The sequence below is a fragment of the Podospora pseudoanserina genome (genome assembly GCF_035222485.1).
Source record: "Podospora pseudoanserina strain CBS 124.78 chromosome 7 map unlocalized CBS124.78p_7.2, whole genome shotgun sequence".
Lineage (NCBI taxonomy): Eukaryota > Fungi > Ascomycota > Sordariomycetes > Sordariales > Podosporaceae > Podospora > Podospora pseudoanserina.
In genome coordinates, this window is record NW_026946672.1 from 143,400 (window position 1) to 167,087 (window position 23,688).

General features: G+C 51.3%; 7 protein-coding genes and 1 non-coding gene across 8 annotated transcripts; 2 read left to right on the top strand and 6 right to left on the bottom strand.

Annotated features, from left to right (window-relative positions):
* Nucleotides 1-956: 956 nt before the first annotated feature.
* Nucleotides 957-1,309, bottom strand: QC764_704980 (uncharacterized protein; the record flags this gene model as incomplete). The annotated part of the gene is made up of 2 exons (XM_062950159.1): nucleotides 957-1,019; nucleotides 1,076-1,309. The coding sequence occupies 2 exons, from the start codon at nucleotides 1,307-1,309 to the stop codon at nucleotides 957-959; spliced, it is 297 nt and encodes a 98-aa protein (XP_062795761.1).
* An 11,068-nt stretch (nucleotides 1,310-12,377) lies between these two features.
* QC764_0109310 lies at nucleotides 12,378-12,492 on the top strand. The gene has a single exon. It is a non-coding gene; the product is annotated as a tRNA-Leu (tRNA).
* A 218-nt stretch (nucleotides 12,493-12,710) lies between these two features.
* QC764_0109320 (uncharacterized protein) lies at nucleotides 12,711-14,079 on the bottom strand (the record flags this gene model as incomplete). The annotated part of the gene is made up of 3 exons (XM_062941145.1): nucleotides 12,711-13,426; nucleotides 13,484-13,677; nucleotides 13,880-14,079. The coding sequence occupies 3 exons, from the start codon at nucleotides 14,077-14,079 to the stop codon at nucleotides 12,711-12,713; spliced, it is 1,110 nt and encodes a 369-aa protein (XP_062795762.1).
* Nucleotides 14,080-14,238: 159 nt separating this feature from the next.
* On the bottom strand, nucleotides 14,239-16,187 carry PNPLA8 (Calcium-independent phospholipase A2-gamma; the record flags this gene model as incomplete). Its single annotated transcript, XM_062950158.1, has 6 exons — nucleotides 15,888-16,187; nucleotides 15,560-15,824; nucleotides 15,418-15,503; nucleotides 15,191-15,357; nucleotides 14,883-15,121; nucleotides 14,239-14,830 (listed from the first exon to the last, which is right to left on the bottom strand). The coding sequence occupies exons 1-6, from the start codon at nucleotides 16,027-16,029 to the stop codon at nucleotides 14,239-14,241; spliced, it is 1,491 nt and encodes a 496-aa protein (XP_062795763.1). The 5' UTR covers nucleotides 16,030-16,187.
* Nucleotides 16,188-16,424: 237 nt separating this feature from the next.
* QC764_704960 (uncharacterized protein) lies at nucleotides 16,425-17,600 on the bottom strand. Its single transcript, XM_062950157.1, has 2 exons — nucleotides 16,776-17,600; nucleotides 16,425-16,716 (listed from the first exon to the last, which is right to left on the bottom strand). The coding sequence occupies exons 1-2, from the start codon at nucleotides 17,300-17,302 to the stop codon at nucleotides 16,506-16,508; spliced, it is 738 nt and encodes a 245-aa protein (XP_062795764.1). The 5' UTR covers nucleotides 17,303-17,600; the 3' UTR covers nucleotides 16,425-16,505.
* A 147-nt stretch (nucleotides 17,601-17,747) lies between these two features.
* QC764_704950 (uncharacterized protein) lies at nucleotides 17,748-18,813 on the bottom strand (the record flags this gene model as incomplete). The annotated part of the gene is made up of 4 exons (XM_062950156.1): nucleotides 18,730-18,813; nucleotides 18,500-18,664; nucleotides 18,313-18,419; nucleotides 17,748-18,255 (listed from the first exon to the last, which is right to left on the bottom strand). The coding sequence occupies exons 1-4, from the start codon at nucleotides 18,769-18,771 to the stop codon at nucleotides 17,748-17,750; spliced, it is 822 nt and encodes a 273-aa protein (XP_062795765.1). The 5' UTR covers nucleotides 18,772-18,813.
* A 328-nt stretch (nucleotides 18,814-19,141) lies between these two features.
* QC764_704940 (uncharacterized protein) lies at nucleotides 19,142-22,050 on the bottom strand. The gene is made up of 9 exons (XM_062950155.1): nucleotides 21,726-22,050; nucleotides 21,255-21,663; nucleotides 21,037-21,186; nucleotides 20,937-20,981; nucleotides 20,808-20,874; nucleotides 20,507-20,753; nucleotides 20,313-20,415; nucleotides 20,107-20,237; nucleotides 19,142-20,039 (listed from the first exon to the last, which is right to left on the bottom strand). Exons 1-9 carry the CDS (start codon nucleotides 21,836-21,838, stop codon nucleotides 19,445-19,447), a joined length of 1,860 nt encoding a protein of 619 aa, XP_062795766.1. The 5' UTR covers nucleotides 21,839-22,050; the 3' UTR covers nucleotides 19,142-19,444.
* Nucleotides 22,051-22,231: 181 nt separating this feature from the next.
* QC764_704930 (uncharacterized protein) lies at nucleotides 22,232-23,303 on the top strand (the record flags this gene model as incomplete). Its single annotated transcript, XM_062950154.1, has 2 exons — nucleotides 22,232-22,367; nucleotides 22,447-23,303. 2 exons carry the CDS (start codon nucleotides 22,232-22,234, stop codon nucleotides 23,301-23,303), a joined length of 993 nt encoding a protein of 330 aa, XP_062795767.1.
* Between the last annotated feature and the right edge of the window lie 385 nt (nucleotides 23,304-23,688).

A 23,688-nucleotide genomic window follows, 5' to 3' on the forward strand; every position in this document is an offset into this window, starting at 1 on the left:
ACGACAGACGGCTCTCAGCCCACGTTGGAGAAACCAGCTCTGATGTGAGACGAATCGGCGATTGGCCAACAGCCAACATTGCCTAACGATGCCGGGCTGGCGCTAATCCCCCATCTGGCCTGACGAAAATATTTTTAGCGGGAAACAGCCCCACCACGGCGATTGCGCAGTAACTTAGAACCCTCATCGAACCCTCAATGCGCCTCCCCCTCATCGTCTCGACCACCAGGTGAGGCTTTGACGGCGTGACGGCCCAGGAATCAACTGTGACCCTTGAATCCTGGGAGTTGTTCCGTTCTTTTCAACTTCACAACTCACCGAAACCCTCTGCTACCGAGGGTCCCGCCACGAAGCCGGAGCATGATGCCATCCTGCAACTTCTGCGCAGCTGTCTGGAGTTGAGTTGTTCAAAGATGAGATGCAGGTCGTATTTTGAACAGCTAATTCTTTTGCTCCAGACTTTCCCCGCTTCCATCCTCCTCTGACCATGAAGAACCCCTAGCCCAACTGGTCGGTAGGCTGGCAAGATCTGTCAACACCATCTCCATCGCGGCCCGAATCTCGATCCTAGTTGGCGATGCGGGAGGTTGAGTTGCATACAGTAGCCATCCAAGAGTCAGCTCCCCGTGCATAACTACCTGAGAGGGGCTCAACGGGGTCGAGCGGTCCAAGTATCTACGTCCACGTAAACACGGCGTCGGTTGAACTCTCCACAGGACTGATTCTAGAGTAGTGTTGAGAACGCTGCTCTCCAACATCAAGCGGCCTCGAAACAATAGCGCATTGGCCCCGGTGGAGAAGACGAGGTTGTCATAACCATCAATCATTAAAATCTCCTCTTCCCTCTGCACAGTGCGGGAGATGATTGTTTCTTGGATCTCGGAGACTTCTGACTCCCCAAGAATATGCCAAGGCTTGGGCTATCAGCCTGCGATGAATTCAGGTGCAGTGATTGGCTAGACAAATAGTTCTTCGAGTGTCATCTTGGCACAGACAACGGCTTGGTCTCGACACAAACCCTCTTACGATGTCAGCCGGTGCCAGGGAGGCCTGTGTCTTGCATGGGCCAACTCACCTGGCACCCTGGGCAATTGCCTGGATCTGAAGCAAGCGATGGCACAAGCCTCGACAAACAGACCAAGAAAAAAATCTCTTCAACCAGGGCAGAGCTGTTGACGTTGGGGATGCCACTATCAAAGCACCTCCGCGGCTCTTGCCATTTTCCGTGTAGCCTACCCCCACGCCTCCTATCAAATTTGTTTTCCATCACGGCTGCCCGAACATAGCAGCTTCCAAGTTGATCGTCCATCGTCCAGATAGATTCCTTCTCTTGCAGAACTGACCTGCTGCATCCAGACAACTCGCGTCTCCAATGCAGCCTCCTTCTGTAGCACCATGCCGTGCATCGAGATGGTTCTCTTGGCAACGATAAGTGAAACTTGATTATCGGTCAGGAAAAAAAGCAGAGTAATTTCTGCCGGAGAGACTGGCATATCTCCAGGCTCTCACCGAAGACCAATTCTTATCGCAGCTCCCATCCGAACCCTGTATTCCCGTATCCGTTCGTATTGCGGTGTATAATACATCCCATGCCGCCCACCCCCGTGTCACACCTTGTCTCTGCTGCAATCCCCCAACAGTCCAGACATTCGCCATCTGCCCCACATCTGCACGGACAAAGAATATCCAGCCTGCCTTATTACATTGTTTATCTCACGTCAGGCAGACATGCAATGGCATTCCCTGGGCAAGAACAAAGTCCTCATCCCATGGCAAAACCCCAGCCGTGAGCAAAAGCCTAGAACTGCCATCATACCATCAGGAACTTGGTTTTCGCAATGCTTGGGCACCAAGAGTGGACCGGTAGCAGTGTATGTGTGAGCGATGGAGGAATGGCAAGACGACAACTCAGCTCTGCATCAGTCAAGGCGGGGTAGGTAGAGTTGGAGTTTTGCGGGGAAGGCAAGCAATGGAGAACATCCAGCATTCGACCCAGAACATCAGCAAGATAATTGAACGGTTTTCCATGGGAGTCCGAACTCAGTCACCAACAACAAATTTAGATGCTTCGGTCCAGTAGTTATTACCAGGTGGCGGCGCGGACAGCACCTGACTGACGCCGGTGGCGGCACAGGACATGCTCAAATAATTATTTGTGTTGGTTCTGGGCAGTGGTTCCTATTTTGCTGTGGCTTTTGCGACACCCATGCCATGCCGACTGCGGATTTGTTTCAGCAAATTTGAGACACGGCAGGCCAACGCTGCATGGTTCTAGAAACTTGCCAGTACGGTGTGCCTTTGTGATAATCCTTCGTGAGATGGCTTATGAGACAAGAAGTCCACGAATGTTTATGTACACGTATACGTGTAGTGTAAATCGAGGAGTGATGGATTTCGCAGAGTACTCTCTCTGTCGGGTTATTACCCATTGAGCAAGCCACCCCAGACAACAGAGAACCCTACAAACGTTATTGCCAAGCGAGAGGCTTGCCTGCCGTGACGGCAAATGCTCATTTTCCAAGTTGTCTCTCTTATCGTGAGCCATTGACCAATCAAAGAGGATGATGTCTTGAGCCACATGTGCGCTACCCAAGCTTTGGCCAACTACTTTGTCCCGGACAGTGCTGCGCTCGCAATCATCGCACGGTGCCATCTTGATTTTTGGAGGATATTTCCCACCTCCAACTCCTGTCAAAAGCATCGACCCCCATCCCCGCGATGACATCCCGATGCACTCCTACGGCAAAAGCCTTTACGCAGGCTGCCGGGAAACATGTTTTGCATTTCATTCATGCATTACTTCAACTAGATGCGAGGTGAGAAGGCGAGTGGTTCGTCCACTGGGCACGGGGAACTGCTTCGCTTCTATCTTTACCTCCATCAATTCATCAAATTCAGTAGCTCTTCCGTCTTTCCTTTCTCGTCAAACCAAAACGCCTCAGCAGAACACGATACAGATTGGTGGGTCAGTGATTCTGATATGTGGTTTCAATCTCCCATATCTTCCGCTGCTACATATTCCCGCACACATCGGAAGCCGCTTTTTCGGATGGCTCCTCGTCGGATATTCACCCCCCACCCCAAATAGTAATGTCAATCACTCAATCACTTGAAACGGCATGTACTCTCTCGACCGTGTCGCGCTAGAAAAAGAGCACGAGTGTACCTATGGTGGGCAATGCCGGACACCATGGGCATTGGTCTGAAAAGCGTCCAAAAGATAGCTTCATGGCAGCTTTCATTTCCCCTCCGTTCGTCATAAAAGACCTGACATGAAGCAAGATCTAGGCAGTCAGGGTCCCCTTCTCCGTGGGGAAGGTTCTTGCCCCGACCCTCTCTTCGATCGACAGCGGGCATCTCTCCAGCTCATTCTACTTGACAATGACCCCTAACTCATATCCCAGTCCTAATGGGCAAGCCTTGCCGGTTTCAGTAGTAGGAGCAAACTGGATGGGATTTTTGGCAATGCCATGGGCATGGCATGACGGCTCGTGAAATTCGGTAGGTCCGGTCTGCAGCTGCCAAATATTGTGCCCAAGGGATCGAGCTTCCCCTCTTTCTCCTGGCCCGCCAACGGACTGGAGTGCCATTCTTCCTGTATTCGGCGCGGCAAGTTCCTTGCTAGAACACTGTTGTGCGTCAATGATGGTGTGGATGTCGCAAAAAGTGTCGACCGAGCCACATCCCAATGATCCCCCACCACGCACCGGTGAGAAAGGATTGGTCCTCATTGTGTCTAAGACTGCCCCTGTAGGCAGTCTGCCCACCGATTAAAATTGCTTGTCTTTTAGCTCGACAGGGGATTTTCCAAGTTTTGAGTTGCATGCTGAAAAGACCAGACCATTGCTCGCATGAGGAGTTGACACTAGCCGCCAAGGGGACAAGAAAAGGCCACTGTCGAACATTGAAAGAGAGAACTCTGTACATACGCGTAAGGGCTTTTCTTCACCTAAGCTTCATCAAGTTCTCTATGAGTGTACATACAAATACCGCGAAACGATATCCGGATTTCGGGCGGAGGCATGGGCTCTGTCCCAGTCGTACCACCCATCGATATCGCCATCTATTTATTACAGGCAGGCCGGCAGTATGCAGGCTGGTTAACGCTCATCATACACTCCCAGGACCCTTCGGAACAACAATCCCGATGCTAGATTTCGCTGGACACACAATTACTCACCATCCCACGTTCACTCGCAAAGTGCAGGACCCAGACGGCTCGTAGAAGAGATTGGCCTGCGTCTTCATGCCACACGGGTAGTCTTCCCCCCCTCCCCCTCCCCCGGTTCATAGGTCTCGTGAGCTGCAAAACCTTGATTTGGTGGTTTGGGGTTTGGCATTTCTGTGAAGGTATTCGGGCCCGGAGTTCACGGATGAAAGCGGTGACAAGACGGAGGCAGGGGCTCGGCACCTCGTGCTCTGAGCCAAGCACGGCAACTGGAGCTCAGGCTTCCTGGGCTCCTCCCAAAAAAAAAGCGAGCCAAGAGAACGCACGCAATTGGCACTAGCACTAGGCCAGAAGAGGCATGGTCTCTGACAAGACCCATGCTTTCTATCCAATCCCTTGCTCCATGACGTCGTTGATTTGTCTCGGCAGGCACGCAAAATCGGTGATTCTGGAGCAACATCGAGAAGCTCGACTTTTCCGATCCCAGGGGCCTCTCTCTACTGCATGTACACTACTGTGCACTACTAGGTGTGGTGAAAACTCTGTCCCCCGTTCCATTGCAGTCTCGAATTTCGCGTCGACGCACCCAGCCCCTCCTTGTGGATGTGTTTGATATATGCACATGTCATAGGTACGGAGCATCCCCTTTTGTGCTTACTGACGCGGGCTCGTATTAAGCCAGGCCTCGGGTCCGTTGCTGTGCCCGGCGATACTTTCTTGAGCTCAGACGGCGGTGGTGGTGATCTGGTGTGTTGCCTGCTCAAAGTTCTTTTGCAAGAAAAAGCTCGAGCCATCCTCAACCGCGGGGTTGTCAACCCCCCACCCCCCGCACAAAAAGCGTGGGGTTGTATGTATATCCACCCAAACAGCACAGATCATTAAGACTTTAAGAGTCTGGACTGTGACCGATCCACTTCAGCGCAACCGCAAACCTCTTGAAGACATTTTGCTTTAGATGGCGCAGATTTTCCTCAACGACGACTCGCCGCGCCGCGCCGCTTGCCCGCAGTGATGCGAGAACAGGTGATCTCTTAGCGTCCCATGTGAGGGATGAACTCATTCATCAATGGGGAGGTCGGTGAGTGAGAGAAAAACAAATGGAAGCGCTGGCCGCGGGGCAACACCGAGGAAACCCTTGCACCACCCCACGCTGCTCAGCCGTGCTCAGAAAGTCCACTCACTGCCGTCAACAACAACCTGGAGAGGCTGTAAGCTGTATCTACTACCTAGACCGGAGTTTGATGGGCTTGGGACGCAATCGGGGTAAGACAAGCGAGGTGATGAAAAAATCACATCATCCTTCATCAATACAGTAGGTATTGAGAAGTTTTCTGTCACCCCTCCGGTGACACTCTGTTACCAGCACCCACGCCACACACTGACCAATTAGGTGCCATGCTTTCCACTTTGACGCTTCGACTTGCCCTATCAGGAACCCAGCAGAATGGCGGTGAAGTTTTTGCTGTTCACTTCACCTTGAAATTGTGTGCTTGAAAGGGGCATTGATGCGAGGGCTCGTCATTGCGAAGACTCGTCAATGACGAGCCCTTGACATTGATAGGGATAAAGCATCCATAATGTGCTCATGAAGCTGCCCAAACAGTTGGGTTGAGACCTTCTCCGGCACCGGTAAGTATGATGGGCTTGGTTCTGGTATCGTCTCAGAATGCAAACCCAGTTACTGACCTACGAGCAGAAGAAAGGCTTCGATAGTTGGCCTCGCTCGTTGGCACGGAAGTTCAAAAACCTGCATGGCCTTGGGGACGCCTACGCATCAGGCTGAGGGCGGCTCATAACTCCGTCGACACGCCATTTTTGAGTTCTGCCGGATGGTTCAAGTTGTGCCGCCCTGAACTCCAAAGTTCGTCCCCGATTCAAGTAGCAGCTTTCCTGACCGGTGTCCCGCATCCAACACTTGGAAAGACTCGGCTTCCTGAGTCTAGTCCTGAATCGACCTTGCTACTTCTTCAAACCGCCGCTGGACGCTGCATCCATTGGTGCAGTTCTCTACCGGTAGACAACTGGGCCAGTTGTTGTGTCTTGTCTGGAGCAATGCCGTCCTCAACGAACAGCTCAGGCGACATAAGAGGACGCCACCATCAAGATTTCCCGGCGGCACAAGGACGTAGCACCCTCACCTCCATTCTCTGGCACTCAAGCAACGGTCCCCTACGCCTAGAAGCAAGTCTTGCAGCACCAGAGTGGGAATGACTTCCACGCCAACTGTCATGGACGACGATTACATAACCCGTATAATACCCTCATGCACCGACTTGCATGAGTTCAACAATCGGCTTCAAGGGAACACAAGTCGTCGAAATTCCGCCGCATATCCTGCACTGTGTTGTACAGCAGCATCACGATGTTGACAGGACGTTGGCCCAATACATGGTGGGGATTGCATCGGCAAAATCAGGGGCCCCTCATCGTGACCCCTCCTTTTTGTAATGGGAACCCAGGATGATCCTTCAAATTCTGCAGAGACAATGTCCAACATCCAGCTCTCGGACTCGCAAGTGGAAAACACCAGAGGAAAAGCGCCGATGCCATACTACAAAGGCGTTACTATTATGTACGAAATACCCTGCCCTTGGGGCGTGTCGGCAGCAATATGGAGTCGACCAGCCCGCTGTCACGACATCCAGACCATCGACAGGTCGTTCAGGGATGTCAGAAGGCTGATGAGGTCGGGACCAGGGATTCTCCCCGGTGGGGCCAAGATCGCCAGCCGTCACCTCCGGGGCCCGTCCGGCATTCAGAGCCCTTCGGCTTCCACTCACCCACCCACCCTTCCCACGATTCGACAAGCGGCGCTTGGTGCACAGAACGAAGGGGCCCACTGCGCCAACCAATTCGAGATGCTCTTGCCTCAATCTCTGGAAAGGCACAAAGGCTGGTCCGCCTTGAAGGAGGATGAAGACTTTTTGTGTGATAGAGCCACACTACTGCAAGCTGGTTGCAATGTGACTGTCTCCTATCTACCGGTGCGCCGGTCAGACCGCTCTGCGGCGATAACCTCACTGCATGCACCCTTCTGAACCTCAACGCCACCATATGCACCTGGTTGGTGGCTTTTTTGTCACTGCACTTAGTGTACATAGGTGTTTCTTGTTGGAAGAGTGAAATGGAAGGTCCTGCTGGTCGGTGATTTTGTAACCAGCCAAGACTTGTAAATGCATACCAAAAGTGGCGATTTCACCAACAGATTTGACATTCAGCGCATCTAATACGAGAGAAGCAAGGCTGCCACTTGGCTAGGTCTGACTAACGATCCTACCATGCAGTAGAGACCCGCTGCAAACCAGCTGAATTTTCTCCTCCCATGCACCCTCCACTGGTTCCCTCGGTGCTGCCAGTAGCACAACACAGCATGTCACTCCATGAACAGTCTTTGGTGGTTAGACCCAGTCGTGCCAGTAAACCCCACCAAGTGGCTCACCTCCTTGACCACTGCTGTAACAAGTGGAAAACTGACTGGAGCCACCAAAAGCCAACCACCACCCGAGAACCACCGAGACCCGTAACAACAGAAGAGCCGGATATCTCGGCTGTTCCATCAAGATTCAGCGCCTAGTGTATGAGCCGGACGCACACAATGCCCGCATCCGACTGACGGTATTCTCATAGGTATGAAAAGCCGAGACGATGTGTAGTGTCTTGTACGTACTTGCAGATGCAAAACTCGCCGGTGCTGTTTTGCTGCCGGGTCGGCATGGCATTGGCAATGGCATGATATCCAAAGTGGTCTGATCTGCAGCTTTGCACAAGAAAGTGGACTTTGCCTAGCCGCAGCTGGGAAGGTGAGGTGGATGGTGTTATCGCGCCTCAAAGAAGCCTCTCAAGGTTCTTTCAGGCATGCTCGAGACGTTTCCCTCGATTTCATTCATCACTTGGAATGTATTATCGCCAACACGGTCAGCCGGGCAAGACCCAACACTCATTACATTTCCGCCTAACGTGCATCTTTGCTTTAGCCCAGCAACACTGTTTTATTCATCATTGTCTTTGTCGCTAAAGGGTCTGCCAGGTTAAGGGCGACAACATCCGGACCCTGTCAGATCGATCGCCGGGCAGGTTCGCCCGCCCCCCGTGCCGACAGCGGCGCGGCACAGTTCTTTCAGTCACTCAGCCGCTGCCGCATGGCCATCCGACGTTGGTTTTTTGGTTTTTTTTTCTTTTTTCTCCATCCGTCTCGTTTGGGCGATGTTTCTTTAACAGCTCGGCAAGCAAAGGGTATAAAGTAAGAAGGACGGTTCGTTATCTCCTTCGATGCCATTCGTGCAATCTTCCTTTCGCATGCCAACTCGAGGGCTTGAGATAGGCCCAGGAAAGGGAGGGTTGCAATCCTGTTTGGCACTTTTTGGCCACCCTTTTGGTTGATTGATTTGATAAAGATGATGAGAACTGATGGAACCGCATTGCATATCTGCAGCACTCCTGCTGTCCGGCCTGCCCTCCTTCCCTTCGCGCTGCGAGGTGCGACCTGCGCTGCATGCCTGCTATATTAACAGCGAAGAGTGAAGCGACACACCAGACAAGAAGGGTGGGAGGCTATCAAATTGCACAGATCCGATGCGACAGTCGGCAATCTTTATCCTTTTGTCTGCATTGCCTCCAAAAACCCACCCGGAACTCAGACAAGAGGGTAGGAAGGAAAGCTATGGATACGGCCCCCCTCCCTGTAGGTGCAGGGTGGATGAGATGGTGTGTGGTGTGTGGGATTGCGGTTGTACTTCCCACCCTCCTGCAGGCGCGTTGGGGACTGGGGTGGGTTACTTTGCATTGGATGTCTTGGACTTGCCCGCCGCCTGCCAGTTGCACTCACGGCCATCATGGCCTGGGCGTTTCGGTGGTTGTGCAAGCATCTCGCCGTTGCAACATAGTTTGGCCAATAAAGTACACATTTGGAGACGGGTGCAGATTCTCATGCTATTATCAGGAGAAATGCTGCAAGATTGACGCTTCTGTTACCCACCACCTCCCCCTGAGAGCTCCATGGTTGGCTGCAGGCCGTAAAGGCAAGGATATAGGGACCGTTCATGTCCACCCACACCACCGCCAGAAGATACAAAATGACGGTCCACCGGTCGATGAATATACACCACAGTCTGGCTTTCACCGATCTGTTGCCGGTCGGTTCAGTTATATTCGCCAAGTAACATGCTCTGAGCCTATGATTTGGAGAGATCCGGCCGGTGAGTTGATGAAGGGTGGGCGGCATTGGGGAAAAGGATTGGGTTTCTGTCAACTTCCGCCTTTCTGTTGTGGTGCACAAAAACATGGGAAGAAATACCCGACCGTCCCAGCTATGCAGCAGAAATTCCAGGACTTGATTGACTACCCCCATAGCGCAAGCTTTGTCATCCAATGGCTCGTCGCGAGTGTAATTGGTGAACACCACTTCCACACATCTGGACGGGTCGGCTCAGGGTCCCTTTCAGGGTCCTGCTTTTGATCAAGGGTCCAACTCGAGACGGGTCGCCGCGTTGTAGGTGACGGCGAGACAAGATGGAAATCATGATTTTCCCCAGCCCCCACCATCATTCTCTATGTCCTGTTTCTACGCAGTATATTTGGTTTTTGACCTACATTGGTGTGTAAACCCACGCCACTCCCTCCTCAACTTGCACCCTACACCCTTCCCCGCAAGCGTTGACACCCTTCTTCTCGCGCTCGCCCCCATTGTACATATTTAACACGCACTCTGCCCGCCCTGGCTCGCCTCCCTCCTCCCGGGCAGCCATGGCGTTTAGGTCTCTCAGCCAATGAGCGAACAGGCCTGCTCAGACTCACGGAGATATCTTTCGATGGGGTGTAACATGGTGGAGACGTCTAGGGAGGCGTTTCCTTTTGGGGTCGTGGTTGCATAGGTGGTTGGATGGTATGATGATTTATGATACATTTTACACGAGTGCTTGGGTCTGGGTGCTGCTCCTGGTTGCGAGAGCAAGAAATTGAAGAATGAGAGCAGTGGAAGGGATGTTGGATGGTCCACCCTTTGGACAACTGTCGCACCTCATGAACTAGCCTTATCTTCCCGCCTGCCCGCCCTGTGGTGAAGACCCAACGGGAGGGGGAAAAGACGTTGGCGGCGGCAGGAATAGTTGCACAAGGCAGGCAAAGAAGCCGTTTTTATCCGCTGGTAGCCCATGGCTGGAACTCTTGGGCTTGTGAAACAGAAAGTTGCTCAACGAATTCGTTGCGTTTCGGCACACAAGTCCTGCTAGAAAAATGCCACATGGGTTAGGCATTCGTGGAGGGAGCTTTGGCTACGTCTTTCAAAAAAACTGTTTGGGTTCTAGTTTGGGATATATAGGGGATTGTCGTCAAGCAGCAAACGCGAACCGTAGACACAAACACACGGGGAGGGGCACGCCTAGCACTTAACGTATAACATCCGCCCGTGGCATTCATGGAGTCTTCCTCTTCTTGAGGAGTGACCGCATACCTTGGTAGTGCTAGTTCGGAGGTTGGTATGGACTAGATATGACGGTCTTTGCTGTGCTGTTTCAGACGATGGAGCTCCCCCCCGCCGAGTCGAGGACACACAAGCGGAACCATGTGCGATAGGTGGATGATCTAGAAGGCTCGAAAGTTGCACAGTGGTCTGGGGTGGTGTCAATGTTATTACCGGTCAGCATGGCTGCAGATAAGAGGGTGGTGTTGGGACAGCTCGGTGGGATGGCTTGGGGGTGCACAAACGATATCAGCACAATCCAGATGCTCCCAGAACAACAATGGAAAGAAATATTCGGGTTGCACAGACTTGAAGAAGATAGGCAGGCAGTCAGGACGGATGGTTGTAATGATGGACAAGAGCCTACATCTGTCTTCAGATCGGTATTCAATAAGGCAGATGAATGTGGTAGGTGAGCGCAGAGTCCGGCCGCGCAATGCTGTGATGGCCTCTCGCCAACTGTCGGTAGGTAGTTTAGCATCTTAAAAACACGCTACGTTGATGTAGTCTGTATGGGTGTGATCTACCTTCCAGCGACTGATAGGAGCTGTCTTGCCGACACACCTCCCCCTTGCTGAAGGGCCAGGCATGTATCCAGTACCTTTTTTGTCTTGGGGGTGTGGAAAAGACCCAACCTAACTTGCTCCCACAGAATGATCCGACTCCCTGGGTTTCATTGAGTATGCCGTGACTAGAAGCCGGTGACAAACTTCAGAAATCTGGAAAGTTTTCGAAGACTCTGTGTCATTATGATGATGCATCAAACTGCTCAAAGACTAGCTTGATAGCACAGACCAACCCTGTTGGCTGGCGATCACTTCACATGGCGTGTACGTTATTTGCTAAGACATCATGCCAGCCCTGAAAAAAGTCTTGTGCAAGCCCCAGGTCGTAGAGTAGTACGAGGTGGCAGGATCCCCGGCCGATACTTGAATCAACATAACTTTTCCAGTATGGCTGCAAATGCGCCATGATAGTACGTGGCTTTTTATACGAACGGCGATCTTGCTCCCATCCGTTGCATATTACGTCTGCTACATGATTATATTAGGCCTCCATGATGTTGATGGAACCGGGCTCTACGACTCATACGTTGCCGAGTCCCTGACAATCTTCTTGCCATTGAGGGCTGAGTGGGCTATTGATAGGACTACACAACAACACGGATGCTGATCCTCTAGTTCGATTATTTCATCGTACATTGGGAACATGTCATAGCTCCGATCATCGGTGGACCCTTCAACGTTATCTTATGGAATTCAGGGTCCCTGTCAACTTTCTCGGCGTGCATATGCATACGGTGGCGGATGTCGATCACAAAGCCGATCAACAACAAACGACCGCCGGCAATTTACAACCTTCAAACCTGCCAAAGTCGAAATGTATATGTTTTCATCGAGGCACTGTACTGAACTGTATGACATGGTGAATGTGATTCCTCACATACCGGTACCTTATGACTTGGCAATAATGCCACATACCGAGAGCCCAGTATGGGCTTCAGTTGAGTTCTTAATGCCAGTACAATGTACATCATTGCCTGGGTATCAACCGCAATTTCATCATTGGGCAACTAGCAGTGATGGGTATGTCATCGTGCCTTTGCCACAGGCAGCTGGCCCCTGACCCCCCTGACAGTTGCCCAGGCAACGGACAGACATGTAAGAAAAGCGCTACTACAGCACACAATATCAGAGGTAGCCTTTACCTGGAAAGAAAAAAACAATGTCAAAGAAAATACAGAATGCAAAATGATCAGAGTGAGATTCGAACTCACGCCCCTTACGAGACCACGGAACTCTTTTTGTGAAGTGGAATCAAGGTTGATACCTTAACGTGGCGCCTTAGACCGCTCGGCCATCTGACCTTGGAAAGATTGATGGAAATCGGCTAGGACTGACTACTTTTGTGTGAAGTCGTGATTTCGAGCAGGCATGAATCGTGTAAAGTAAGGGTTTTGGAAGTGGAGGCTGGTGGAGTTGGGTATGCGATGTGTGGAGACTGGATGCGCTCAAAAAGTCGCACGCAGAGAACGAGGGGCGTTGGTGAGAATCGGAATCTCAAATGAATTTTATTATATTTAGCTTACTTCGGGCCAGGAAAGTTTATCTCTCCGCTCTTGACCAGGCCACCAAACATCACCCTCATGTCCTCCACCAAGAGCTCTGGAACTTCCCAAGCAGCAAAGTGGCCTCCCTTGTTATGCCAATTCTCAAACACCAGCGGACCCAAGGTCCGATAGTGGTAGCTTGGCGACATCAACAAGTCCTTTGGGAAGGTTGACACGCCCAGCTTCACTCCCGGATTGTATTCCTCCACCTTCTTGGCAGTTGCCGAGTGGTAGTAAACGCGGCAGCCAGCCTTGGGCCCTGCACTGGCGAACTGGTAGATGCTGATCCAGGTAAGAATCTCGTCGTCTGTCCAGGGGTAAGAGTCTGTCCAGTCGTAGAGCTTCCCGTAGATCCACGATAACAAGGCCACAGGCGAGTCCCTCAAAGCAATGCCAATGGTGGTTGGGTTGTGGCAGTGGAGGCCGTTGTAGGCGGCACCTTCTTCCCAAAACCGGTGGGTTCGAGCCAAGCCTTCTTTTTCTCGGTTGCTGTACGTGGGAAACAGATACTTGAGGTACACAAGGGACCCATGCTGTGGGATGGTACTGATGGAAGGTGGAACGGCTAGGTTGTGGTTGATGTGACTGGCCCAAACGGCTCCAGATTTCTTGGTCTCGGACGACGACGCAGGACCATATCTGATGTCCATGAAACGTGTGATGCCGTTCCCCCAGTCTCCTCCTTGTGTGGCTATGGGAGGGCTGTCAGCAGCCGCATGTGCAGACAAAACCAAAATGGGGAACGCACCGTAGTTTGAATACCCAAGCTTGAGCATCAGCTTGTGACAATATTCTGCGTACTGCTCGAGCACAGATCCTGGCTTGGAAGGGCCAGATGAGAAGCCAAAATTGGGCAGAGATGGAGCAACGTCATCGAAGCACGGCTGATCTTGACTGTCCGGATTGGTCAAGAGAGGGAGAATTTTGGCCACTTCGATGAAGCTACCAGGTCCTATGGGAGGGCACAAGTCAGTGGGGAATGCTTGCCGAGTGTTGCGGATGCAGTTGACTCACATCCGTGACAAAACAAGAGGGGAATGGCTCCCAGGCGATTGCCCTTCTTGTGAACGAAGTGTATCTTGAGCGGATCGAAACCATTGACATGGATTGTTGTTGTGTACTGGGGCAAATCACGGTTCAGTACCGTCTCTCTTGCTGGCGCCAGTCAAAATCGCCCTTCAAGTAGTTGACCAGTCGCTTGATGTCACTGAGGGGAACACCACCTGCCCAATCATCGGACAAGGGTGTCTCGTCGGGGAAAGTGGCATGCTCCAGCTTGTGGTGCAGCTGGGCGATTTTGGCATCCGAAATGCTGATGTTGAAGGGCTTGATGTCGGAGTCCATGTTGTGCCAGTTTGCGCTGTGTTGTTTATTGTTGGGTAGGTATTATTCGGTCTACAACTATTTAAGTCGATTGGTGACGTTAAAGGGCGCGGTTGACAGGTGGGAAGGAGCAACTCCATTTCTGCCGATCAATACCTACTTGCACCTCCCGCTGCAGCATCAGCCCAGCAATTGAGCACAAAGCCTCAGCATCACCTTAATATGGGGCCTCTCCAGATACCTCTCCACGTCGGCCTCCAACCCAGCCAGCTTTTCCTCTCTGTACTCGGCCAAATCAACATCGTCTGTGGTTGGCGGGTTGAACCGGAAGTACCACACTCCCTCGGCCCTCATCAGCTGGTCAAATCTGCGATGCACGTTTTCGACATTGGTCAGGTTCTCCAGCAGCTGCGCTCCCTTGGAGATGGCAGGATGTGACGCAATCCAGCTCCGCTTCTTTCGCGAAGGGTCAAATCTTCCTGTTCCCAGACTCAGCACACATTTGACAACCGGCTTATCTGTTATCCAGCGGGGAAACAACAGGCTTTTCTCAGCCCAGAGTTCATCCACGGGATTGTTGTTTGCTAGTGCTCCATCCCAGAACTCCGTCCTACCTATCGTTGCTGGGGGGAAATAAAAGGGCGCCGCCGATGTCGCGCGAGCAGCCTGAACGATGGTAGCCGAACTGTATGTTGGCAGTGAACCATCGGGAAAGCTGTAAGAGCGAAAGCGAAGAGCGAAGTTGTCCCTTGACCTGACGGAAGTGACAAAGCTTCTTTCATCAGCAAGCTGTTTCTGCAAGGAGAGAACGGAAATGCAGTTACACTTGACACCCTTCAGTGCCTGGCACAGAGCTGTGGTCCAGCAAAGTAGCATTTGGATCTAGCCCCTGAGCAACGACCTCGTCTCGGACTGCATGCTCGAGCGACGAGCCCTCGTACCAAGATAAGCCAAACATCGTTCTGATGTAGGCACCGCCTAAATATTTAGAGATGAAGCTGGGCTGGAACAAGGTTTGTGACAATGATTTGTACGCCGTTATCGCTTCATCGATCGACATGCTCTGTAAAATGTGTTAGCCGGTGTGGTTTGTAAACATTCAGCCAACCTCTGTCACGCATAGCAAACTCACTAATCGAAAGAGCATAATGCAGATCAAGCCCCCCGTACTTGTTCCTCCAGCAAGCTTAAAACACTCCGCCGGCGTCTTTGCTTTGCTTGTCCCATTCTCTCTATTGGCCTCATCCATAATGGCTTTTAGGATTCGAAGACTGACCAGTCCCCGAACGCCTCCACCATATATGCCCTCCGCTGTCAGCAATGCATTCTTTTTCTTTCCTGGAAACAGTGGGTACGAACCAACAGCCAGCAAAGTCAGCCCACCTGCAGGCACATTCCTAGAATTCGTTGCTTCTGGCAGTGGAAACCCTCCACTTTCCTCAGGTCTGATCTCCCATTAGCTTGATTGTACGCTTGGGGGATCCCAGAAGATTTCACCAACCCTGAAAGAAACCCGAGTGTTTTGTCCAATTTTCTTGCTTGATCTCTCAAGTCACAAAGGGCCCTTTTCACCCGCATTTTGAACGCCTTTAATTCGTTGCCTTGGCTGACCGCAGCGTCGCAGTTATTCAATGTCATAGTATCGAAATACTCAAGGAGTGAACTGAGACAGCCTGCAACAGCATTGTGTCTCCATTTTGGATCGTCGAAATACTGATCGTGGTACAGCTCCAGGACGCGGAGTTGTAAGTCGATATCTTCTAGAACTGCGGCCATGGGATGTGTTTAGTAGACTAAAAGATGAAGCAAGTCCTAATATGACTACATACGGTAGCTAGCTTCTCGCAGGTCCGGGCCATCAATACCTGCAAAGTCCAAGTCGCGTATACAATGTCGGCAGGCATCTGCTGCTTGAGCGACTAACGGTTTGCTGTGCGATGCAGTTGCAAAGACCGACTGTGTTCGTGCCATATTTCTACAATATAGGTGAGTGGTAAAAAAAAAAAGAAAAAAAGAAATGCCCCTCGGTTTGGTCTCCTCCAAATCATCTACATTTCGTTGATTTATAGGTTGATGGCCATTCGTGCCCTGAGACAAGTCCCAGTGCGTGGTTCTCTGAGTGTGTGTGGGGAGTCATTGTTGGGAGGTCAGCAGGGAGTCCTGTAGCTGACCCCCATTCTGTCGGGTGATGCCACTCAGGAAATTTTTAGCTCGCGTAGGATCATAGTCTGGCTTACCATCGGGTTCTAAATACAACGCACCCCGGACACCACTGCTGTCATGTGAGAACTAGTGAGACAAAGAGTAAGCAGCGGTATGAGCCTGAAAACCCCCATGATGAACTGAATCAAGTGATTATTTACTCGTTCATTTGATTACGCATTTTTGGAGTTTATACGGCCAAAACACCACACCCTTTACAGTTGCACTACCCTTCAAAACCAACCTTAGACCCTAGCGGTACCATGCCTTCCATTGCTATAACCCATATGCGTTTGTTGGTGTCCGTTTGCAACGGTAGGTCCGTAGTGTACACCATCGGAGTGCCTCATCTGCTGGTGGTGGGTCGCAATGGCATGCTCGTCACTTCCCGCCTTGTGGTGCTTCCTATACATGTCGCGCACTTCATGGAAAGCAGCTGTAATGGCATGAAAAACCCTGGTTTCTTCCTTGTCAGTGTCCTGTGGACCTCGGGACTTTCTTGTGGAGTAACTCACGTGCTGACGATAGCCAGGATGAACGTTCCCCAAGGTAAGTCACAGCTATCATCGCCTGTCGTCGTCTCACCAGTTACGTTTGCCGCGTCTGCCGCATCTCTATCGTCATAACAGTGCCTTGGTCCAGCCATACCTCCGTTTGGCGATGTGATAACAGCAACTGCGATGAAAGCGCCAACAAACAAGATATCGAAGAGAACCCAGAGCCAGCGGAGCCACCTGGGACCACCTCCCTTGAGAAGAAATGCCATGACAGTCGTGATGAGCGTGTATAGGACGGCGGCGGCAAGGATACCCTCAACGGCCCCGATGGCACTGTTGACTCCGCGGCGAGTTTTGATCGAGTTGACCAGACGGTATACCTTGTACATGCGCTGAGAGAAAATGCCAAGAGAGATGACGGAGGAGAGGAATTGCAGGACGCGCGTAAGGCGGAGGAACCAGCGGTAAAGACGCGAATGCTTGAGGCGATCAGGAACCCATCGGGTTAACAACCCTGTTTCATTGGATCTGTTTGTGTTTGCCATTTTGCACGTAGTTGGGAGGCTTGATAAATCGAATTGTATGCGGGAGGCGATGGTCAAGGTCTGAGGAAAGGACTTTTCGAGGGACCATCACTTAAGCTACATTGAGCCATATATATATTTGAGTGATAACTATCCCTCCGTGCTTCCTACGCGCTTGGCGTTCCACTCGCCGTTGCATTATTGACGTGCGAAACTTGATTCTGTGTGGGTGCTTATCCCCGTACCAGTTGATGTTGTCATGACCCGCCATTCAACGTCACGACCTTGTAGTCACCCAACGAATTGTTTCGCAAAGTTGGAATACTGTACGATGTTATTTAGATACTTGCTCAGAAAAGATATTTGATGGTTTGCGGAGTATAGTAAGGTAGGTTATCAGAAATGTGATATGATGTCATCCGACATTGCCGTTCTACCCGCCCCCCTGAACTCTGGAGGCTTCCCTCTACACCCACTGTTGGTTTCCATAATGAGAGACAAAAGCACCTCCATCCCCTTTCTCCAAACTTGACGCCTCAATAACATCCCGCATCATTCTCACCGAAACCTCTGGCGCCTTGGGCCTTTCATAACCAGGTGAATACTCCTTGAAGATACTCAGGAGGGGTTCCACGGCAGCTAGGTCATCCGCTGTAGCCCCGTCATAATGTCCAACTTCCACTGGCCCGGGACAGACAGCCAGAAACAAAACCCCGTCCTTCTTGAACTGCGCGTTGAACTTGGCAACAACAGTGTTCATGGCGGCCTTACTCGCAGCATACAACGCACCGGGAGTGGCCCCCCATTGATTGGTGAAGGAGTTATCAGCAAGGCCGGATGTTATGGTGACAATCTTTTTGACGTGACCGGCGAGGATAAGGGGGAGAAAGAGGTTAAAAAGATGAACGTTGCCAATGACATTGATCTCGAAGGCCTCACGGAAGGTCTTGGTGAGCTCTCCCGGTTGTTTGCCCCTGTTTTGCGGTGTTAGTAGAAAAGAATTTCCCACAAGTGTAGTCTGAAGAACATACAGTTCGCCAATCGGTAGAAACAAGTCGAATTTTGGCACAAGACCCGCGTTGGCAATGATGTAGTCCAGAGACCCGCCCGTGATCTCAGCCGTGTCGGCAGCCGCTTGCTGATGTGATTCGTTAGCGTCAATCGTCGCAATATAATAATCTGCCGTCTCTCTTCGAATATTGTCAGACTCATTCGTACCTTCAACGCATTGTAATCGGTGATATCAGCTTGTAGGATGTAAATGTTCCGCCGCCCTTGTAGGACTGCATCCTCAGACACCTTTTTCTCTGTGTCAGATTTGTTGCGGACAAGTGCAATGACCGTATTTTTCGCATCACTTGAGTACTGACGAAGAAATTCGTACTGTAGGAGGTATGGCGGGTTAGTCCTTTGACCAAAATCAGCAAGATGGCTTTGACATTGCTCACCCCAATGCCCCTAGAGGCTCCAGTGATCAGAACGAAAGGCATTTTTACCCTGAAACAATGAACCGAATTAGATGTGGGTGTAAGATGAGGTTGATGTAAAGAGATGGGCCGCAGAACATTGGGAAGGGATCACTGACTATTTGTACAAGTTGCAGGGCTCCAGTATTTACTGGATCCCCAGTGGGAAGAGTAGAAAACATCATTGTTAATACTAGTTGCTCGTTTCATCCTGGTTTGTAAGTCACTCTAAGGTGTGCTTACCTGACAGTTGCCAAAGTTTCGTGCTTTGATCGACATTGCATGGTAACCGCGCTTGGTTGCTGAATTCGGAAGTTGGTGTAACCTCAACAACCAACATGACCCAAGAAAGGTATCCGGAGAGACGAAATGCGTCAGTAGTGTGCCATTGAGAGCAGAAGCTGCATGGAATTTGTGCATGGCGCCCAACGGATGGTAAAACTAGGCCAGAAAAGAGCCTCTTCCCGTCTTCTACAACACCTTGATTGCCTTGGCCACATTGAATATTGAATCTTGATATGAAGACATGATGTTCCACGAGCACATACATACATACCCGGCACAACCTGGAAGCACATCGTTACGCCAATCCTGTTAAGACCCTGTAACTCCTTTCTTAGCATCGTGAAAGCCAATCAGACCATTCTTGGCCACTTGCCAAGGCAATTTCCCACCAAGATGTTGACTCCATTTTGCCTTAACTCTGATACTCCACGTTCACATCGTGTTCCGCCTGCTTGGAACCCACCTGGATCGTCCACTTGGGCTGTCCCCCGAATCTCATAGCCAGTGACATCTCGTCAAACTTCCGCCACCCATCTGCCAGGTTGCCCACCGGTTTCCACTGTTCAAAAGGCTTGTCCCACTCACACTCAATCCGACACAACTCCGTCACGGTCTCATCCTTTCTTTTGGGAGGTATGTCTGACTGGCTGTACTCGATGACAAATACACATTTCGATTGGGCCGTCTGCTTGGTGGCGTATTGGTGATATCCAAACAGGACGGGCTCTTTCTTGCTCACTTCGTCGCCTTTCTTCAGGTACCAGTCCATGCGTCGTGTGACCTCTGTCTTCTCAGGGTTCCGCTTCACTCGGTCGTGAGCTGGATCGAAGTCGCGCAGGGCTGCCACGGCCACCTCGCTCTGAATGCCGTAGCTGTATCTTGCCTTTCGAGTGACGACCTCGGGAATTCGGGAAATGACACGATGCTGACCGGGGGTGAGGCTTGACAGCATTGACATTTTATCTTGAAGAAGTCGAATTACCGCCCCGCGGGCGACAGCAGACCAGCTAAAGAACCCATCATGTTAGCCGCATCTAGCATTTCCGAGTCAAGGTTATGGTGTATGACACTTACGCTTTATCGAATGGTCTCAGAATGATCTTCTCCTTCGTCATTCCTGGTTCAGTTGGGCTGTTGTCGTATTCTTTGTCAAGCTGATTGTAGATGTACTGCGAGCCACCAAGACCGCCCACAAGGAGGATTTTCTAGTCAACACATGTTAAATCGGCAAAGCTCCGCAAACGCCTCATCTTGATGGCAATGAGGGGCCACGTTCATACCCTTGGTTTTCTCCCCGTTTGGATCTCAACACCTTTGATTTGCTCCGTGAGCAGGGAGCGGATCCCAACGAGAGACTGGTCGAAGAACCCGGCCATTGCTTCTCTGCCATATACCAAGAATGATTGGGTTAGTCACTGTCTTGGAAATTGTGCTATGGTTGATGGAAAGCTAGGATGGAAACATCATCACTCACCGACTGATAGAGAAGGACCCTTTGCCTCTGAGTCTGTCTATCTTGCCAAAAGCCTTTGTAGGGGGGGTCAGAAAGAACCTCGGCGGCTGAGGGTTCCCCGTGAAACTGCGCTTTGCACCCATCTCCCAGTCCTTGGTGACAAACAGATTGTGCTCAGCAGTATCGAGCGAATCCAGCTTTAGTTTTATCTCCCATTTCAGGTAGGCTGCAAATGCTTCATCCACCTTGAAAGCCCCGGAAAGCTTCCCTAGATCTTAGCATCAGTATTGATCATGATTGTGTGGCTAAACAGGGCACTCACCGTCGCCATTGACGCACTCTCCGATGCAAAACGGGCTGAGGGATTTGACGGTGTAACTGATGACATCCTGGAATACCTTTTATTAGCCAGGAGCCACGGTGGCGAGAGCTAAGTTTAAGAACAACTTACAACCGTTCCTCCGCCGGCATCGCAAACAACAAATGACTCTCCGGGCTTGAAAGGCACAATCAGCTCACCAAACAATTGAAACCTTCGAGATATATCATACCTGAATTTCAGGAAAGTCTCGGCGGTCGAGAAATATGGACAGGCCAGCAGCCTCTGGCTCTTGAATCAAATCGAGCGTTGTGGTGCCAATGTCCCTGTCGACGGTGATGCCAGCAATGTTGGCAGCCTCTCTCATAGCCTGCTCTGCATACTACGTTGTTTGGCTTCTGTTAGCACCAGTAAACCCAAGCTCGTCCTGGGTGATGGTAAATAACTTACGGGAGGCCAGATGGCGGGGACAGTGATGGCTACCCGAAGTGGCAGGTTGTCAATCACTAACATCTCGCCCAGCTTCTTATATGTATGTGCCCATAGCTTCTTGAGATATAAGCCCACAACCTCGGTAGGAGTCATCCCGCGTGCTCTTATCTGTTGCTGGGCGTCTTTTAGAGGACGCGAATTCCGGATCTCGTCTCGGATGATATCCTGGTCCTTGAGCAGAAGGAGTTTAAACCACTTTATGGGCTTCATCTGCGGTGTGACCTCATACCCCCATTTCCCTGATGCGAGATCAAATTGAGTAGGCACTTGGTCCTCGCCTGCATTCAAGTGAAACTCGGAAGGCCATTCTGTGATTTCATGAATATCACCCGGACTTTCCGAGAAGGCCCAAGACACACCGCAGTATCTGACATGAACCCAAAGTTAGTACACACAAAGGTATTGTCTTCACCTATTGCAAAAACCCACGTGGTCCCGAAGTCGATACCTACGGCTACAAACTTGCCGCCAGCAACGCCTCCACTGGTAGATGGGCTAGGACTCGCAAGAGAAGACCGAAGCCGGTAGGGTAGTGACGACATGATGTGGTTGGATAGCTATCAGAGAGATTGACGGAGGTGTATCGTTTTTTCCTTTGTGAAAGATAGACAGAAAAATGGTGTAAAGGGGTATCGATGAGATGGATGACCTGATAAACAACAGGGTCGCAGCCAAAGTACCAAACATCCCGTCCACACCCCCCCACGTCTCAGCTCGAAACCGGGGTACAGCGCTTGCAGGTCTTCGGAGGACATGCTTGGCGCAGTACCCGATGAAGGTAAGGCTGGGATACAACCACCCCTCCCCCATCCACGTCAAAAATCCCATCGGTCTTTGAGGAGGAGATTTATTTCATAAAACTCGCCCCAAAATGGCGATTCTTCTTCCGACATACCTTGGCCAGCAGAACGCAAGAGAGTGCAGAAAAGTTCATCATGGACAGCGAGAGGGAGGGCATCATTCTCCTCTTGGGGGTGACGGGTGCTGGAAAGAGTTATTTCATCAATCAGCTGAAGAAGAAGGGTCCTGTAACCGAACGACCTGTGAGAGAGGGACACACTCTTCGTTCTCGTGAGTACCTTATCCACTGGAAACACAGACAGGAGCGCCAGCATAGTTACCAGGTTCATGGTTGCTAACGCTGATCCAGAGACTTCACGCTGTCAACTGGTTCAAATGGTTCTCGAAGACGATGACGGAGACGAGAGGAGCATCTCGGTTGTTGATACGCCTGGATTTGATGACACTGAACGGCCGGATGGCGAAGTGTTGGCTGAGATTACCGAGTTTCTGGCAACGCAGCACGCACTTGGCATACCACTCAAAGGTGTGTTGTACCTTCACAAGATCACCGACAACCGGATGACCGGGTCCTCGGGGACCTATCTGCGGCTCCTTCAATCCTTGATTGGAGATTCTGCCATGGCCAACGTCGTCTTGGTCACCACAATGTGGTATATGTTGCGTGACGAGTACGAAGGGGAGGGTCTTCGACGCCAGACGCAACTCAGTGAAAAATACTGGAAATCCCTGACAGAAAAAGGGGCGGGGGTAACGAAGTTTGAGGGGACTCCCGAAAGCGCATGGTCCATTGTCCGTAAGCTGGCGCCAAAGGAACCTGTGGTTCTTGACTACCAACGGCAAGTTATCGAAGAGGGCCGCGATCTCATTCGCACCAATGCTGGGAACAGTCTACTTCAGAAGCTGGAGTCGACCAAGGTAGAATACAGCATCAGGCTCAAGGACCTCGAAGATCAACACGATGAAGCCATCGCCATCGGAGACAAGGCAGTGGCTCGGGACAAGGAAAGAGAGATAAGCGAGGCCCAGGATGTGTTGAGGCGAATCGACAAGTCGGTGGCCAAGCTGGGGGCACAGCCAGGTCCGCGGATCAAGGAAGGGGTTGCCAGGGCCATGAAAGGCCAGGCGGCAGGGCGGGCGGTGACGGTGCTGGCAGCCATTCTGAACATCACCTTGTTTGTCGTGCAGCTGGTGGTGGGTGTGTGAGATATGGTGGGTGTGTGAGATAATAGCTCCTCGGCTAGCTTAAAAGTGCCCCGCCCTCACTCCAAAGTTCAAACCTCAGCTGCCCGCGGCCCCCCATTGAGTGTTCCGCCGACCTACTATTCGACCATTTCAAGATAAGCGCCTAGATTCACTCACCTACGTTACCTACTCATACCATTTCATTACCCGCAATGTGTTCTGATTGCCTTCATTTTTGGCCCCGTTGTGTCATGGGAAACCCGAATGGATCCCAACAGGCAGGCTGCGAGCCCTTGTGCGGCCCCTGTTTTCTTAACGAGTGCGGCCAGGCAGTACCTATCCTTCTGGTTAGCCTGAGGCGTTCATGGCGTCGTTGTGGCTGCCTCCATGTCAATAGCGTGATGCA